The 3,388-nt window shown below is 43.5% G+C and overlaps 1 protein-coding gene across 1 annotated transcript; it reads right to left on the bottom strand.

Annotated features, from left to right (window-relative positions):
* Positions 1–854: 854 nt before the first annotated feature.
* Positions 855–1,979, bottom strand: LOC147423344 (ribulose bisphosphate carboxylase small subunit, chloroplastic-like). The gene is made up of 3 exons (XM_086501687.1): positions 1,715–1,979; positions 1,439–1,570; positions 855–1,309 (listed from the first exon to the last, which is right to left on the bottom strand). Exons 1-3 carry the CDS (start codon positions 1,880–1,882, stop codon positions 1,082–1,084), a joined length of 528 nt encoding a protein of 175 aa, XP_086357813.1. The 5' UTR covers positions 1,883–1,979; the 3' UTR covers positions 855–1,081.
* Between the last annotated feature and the right edge of the window lie 1,409 nt (positions 1,980–3,388).

The raw sequence follows: 3,388 nt of genomic DNA, 5'->3' as shown, positions 1-3,388 counted from the left end.
CAAGGTGATCACTCGTGCCTCCTTGGCTCCCTGGCACAATTGCATTTTGCCAAACATTTTACTTGTTTTGGGGTATTTGGCCAAAAGTGGGAGAAGCTCATGTTCACGCAATAAAGAGAGAGAGAGAGAGAGAGAGAGAGAGAGAGAGAGAGAGATGGAAGAGAGCCCAACATCGGCAGTCGGCCTTGCTCGTCATATTTAAAAGAGAGGAAAATTACCAAAATACTCCTCTAATTTGCGGAAATTCCTAACATACCCCTCAAATTCCACAAATTCCCAAAATACTCCCAATATTGTCATAATGTCCAAAATGCCCTTCAAATGTTTCAAAATTCCCAAAATACCCCTGGTGGTGAAATTAAATTTCTCCAAAGATTAAAAAATTTGTAGCTTTTCATAAGAAGAGTCATTGCTTATCAATATAAGATGCTTAATCCAAAATTTGAGTTGATTATGTAGGCTTTGGAGATGAATGCTTCATTATCTCTAGACATAATTGCCTTTTTTGCGAGATAATTTGAGACAAATTATATGCTAAGCACACAAAAACGGATCTCAATTGTCAATGGAAATAAGATTAAAAAATCTTGAACAATCCTGAAAAAAATAGATACAAGGGTACTTTGGAAATTTTTGAAATTTGAGGGGTATTTTGGGAATTTTCACAAATTAGAGAGGTATTTTGGTAATTCTCTTAAAAGAGAGAAGATTTAACATTAAACAACCACCTCAAAACAGCCAGAGGAGCTCAAGGGTGACAGAAGCTGAGCCTTTTTCCGGATCCACGCAAAAGCAGGCAACTTCAACCCCATCCCACTCCTCACCACTTCAAAAGGAAAAATAAAGTAGCTTAATGAACCAAGAATAACAGGATCACCTTTCATTCATCAGCAGGCCTTGCAAGCTCAGGATGTTGGGTTTTGATTTACAAGACAAGGAGTCCCAAGGGGCCCCGGGGCTCACGAATTAGAGAATCCCCGCCCAAGTTAGCAGGTTTCTATACAGACAGGCTTTCATGATAGCTCACAACAAATTAGATATATGGGCTGGGGAAATTCAGAGGCAGCAGAAAAAATTTACTTCACTGGCCGGGCTTCTGGACAAGGAAGCCAGCAACCTGAACTTGCCGCTTGGCATCGAAGCCGAGCACCCGGATGAATGCCTTGGGGTACTCCTTGGCGCACTCCGTGATCTCGCGCAGCACGGCGGCGGAGTCGGTGCAGCCAAACATGGGCAGCTTCCACATCACCCAGTACCTCCCATCGTAGTACCCGCTCCCGTGGAAGTGCTCCCGGTACACGCTCCCAATCTACACACCAACACACAAACACACAGAGACACCCATCATCAGAACCTCCGCCCGCATGCTTTCTGTACTTAATATTGTTTCATTTTCCCTTCAATGCAATTTGATTGCCGATTGTGAGATAACACTCACGTTGTCGAACTCGATGCAGGGAGTAAAGTTCTGTCGCACCATGTAGTCCACCTGCTTTGCTATCTGCTCGCTACTCAGCTGCGGCAGATATGACAGAGTCTCGAACTTCTTGTTGTCGTACGGCTTCCACACCTGCATCATGACCAGCACCACCCCCTTTAGTCCCACAATACACACACACACACACACACACACACACACACACACACACACAACGTACAATCGAGAGAGAGAGAGAGAGAGAGAGAGAGATAGAGAGAGAGAGAGAGTACTAACCAGCATGGCGCTGACACGGCTGCCATTGGAAACGGCGAGGGGATTGCCACACTTGGGCGCGACGATGGTGGAGGCCTTGAGGCCCGAGAAGCTCTTCTGTGAGAGGCTCAGCTCTGCTGGGGCACATCCCGGGGCGCTCACTGCTAGAGACGCAGACATGGTCGCCATTGCTTGACTACCTGAACTTAGCAGGAGCAAGAACTACAATCGTCCTGCAGAAGAGAGAATGCTCAGGAGAAGAGAGCGGTGCTGTGGCCTGAGCTGCCGAACTTGGAAGTGAGTTTCAAATATATAGAAGTGTTGGCATCTTCCGATAAACTCTCATATCCAATCAAAATGGATGGTTGATGAGCGCCACTTCCACTTCAAAGCACCCCCCAGTTAGGCCCATTTCACACTCGTCCGTATGGACATGGTTAATGGTCCTATGCCCTTCTTGGCAAACCAACCAATAGGATGAGCAGCATATGCCATGCACATGATCGCCTTCGTGTGAGTAAAAATGGTTTATACTCCTCTCCTCTTCTTGCCAAACCAACAATTAGTCCATGTCATTGCCATAGTGTTGCATTGGGGCATTGTGCCCCACAACAATAAGCCACGCAGAGAGGATCCACATGCTAGCATGCCCTGATATAAAGCCAGCCTCACTCATCTCATTTGCTCTCAATACAAAAGCTAAGTGTTGATTCTTTGCCTTGCCTTCTTCTTAAAGTAAGGCAAGGCTAGAGCTAAGATTGCTTGAAGGTAAGTTGCTATTGTCTATCGAAGACAATCGACCTCTTACATAATGCACATGCCAAAAATATGATTAGCCTCGGTACCTAAACCCTTCATGTCAAAGTTCTCTTGTAGCTTTGACTTCAATCCATCACATCAAGCTTTTTTTTCTTGGCCATAAGAATACCATCCACATAACATACACAAGAAAACCAAAAGACTACCAATCATAGCTTTCTTTGTATAGAGGCAGTGATCAAGTATATCCTTGAAAGAATAAATGCATCAAAGTCATGTTACCATCACCTTGATGCTTGATTCAAACCATACATGTTTTTCTTGAGTTTACACAACAATTTCTCTTTGCCTTTAGCAACAAAACCCTCTAGTTGCTACATATAAATGTCCTCATGAATGTCACCACGCAAGACATTGTCGTGACATCCATTTGGATAAGCTCCATGTCCACTTTGGCAACAAACAAAGCAATATTTGTGTGAAGATCCATTTTGACTAAGTGTGAGAATATCTCATCAAAATATACGCCCTTCTCTTGCTCGGACCATTGGCAACAAATCTAGCTATTTTAGCCTTCTCATCATAGGTTCGGGAACTTCAATTTGTGGACATGTTTACATAGCAAAGCATTCTTCCCTTTTGGTAAAGGTACTAGATTCAAGTTTGATTTTTCTTGCATGGCTAGGTTCCGCTACTACAAACTGTCAACACTCAACATAGCCTTCTCATTACACAGAGTTCTTTCATATCTATTTGGAGGACATGAAACTTCGGTAATACTCTAGAATATAGACTCAACATTCTTAACATGTGGTTCCGTTTTATTTTCATTTGCAATAAAAGGTTTTAAGCTTACACTTCTTGCCCTTGTTGCCCAACATTGGGTACATTTGGCAATTTCATATGTAAGTTGTGACCTCTTGGAGCACTCTTCTA

This window comes from Adiantum capillus-veneris, chromosome 26 (genome assembly GCF_014529385.1).
Source record: "Adiantum capillus-veneris isolate H3 chromosome 26, ASM1452938v2, whole genome shotgun sequence".
In the NCBI taxonomy this organism is placed as follows: domain Eukaryota; kingdom Viridiplantae; phylum Streptophyta; class Polypodiopsida; order Polypodiales; family Pteridaceae; genus Adiantum; species Adiantum capillus-veneris.
This window is presented reverse-complemented; position numbering and strand designations above follow the sequence as displayed.

Coding starts and splice junctions, on each gene's coding strand:
- LOC147423344 (XM_086501687.1), bottom strand. CDS start 1,882: ATGGCGACCATGTCTGCGTCTCTAGCAGTGAGCGCCCCGGGATGTGCC. Junction 1,571..1,714: donor GCCGTGTCAGCGCCATGCTG/GTTAGTACTCTC, acceptor GTCATGATGCAG/GTGTGGAAGCCGTACGACAA. Junction 1,310..1,438: donor CCTGCATCGAGTTCGACAAC/GTGAGTGTTATC, acceptor GTTGGTGTGTAG/ATTGGGAGCGTGTACCGGGA.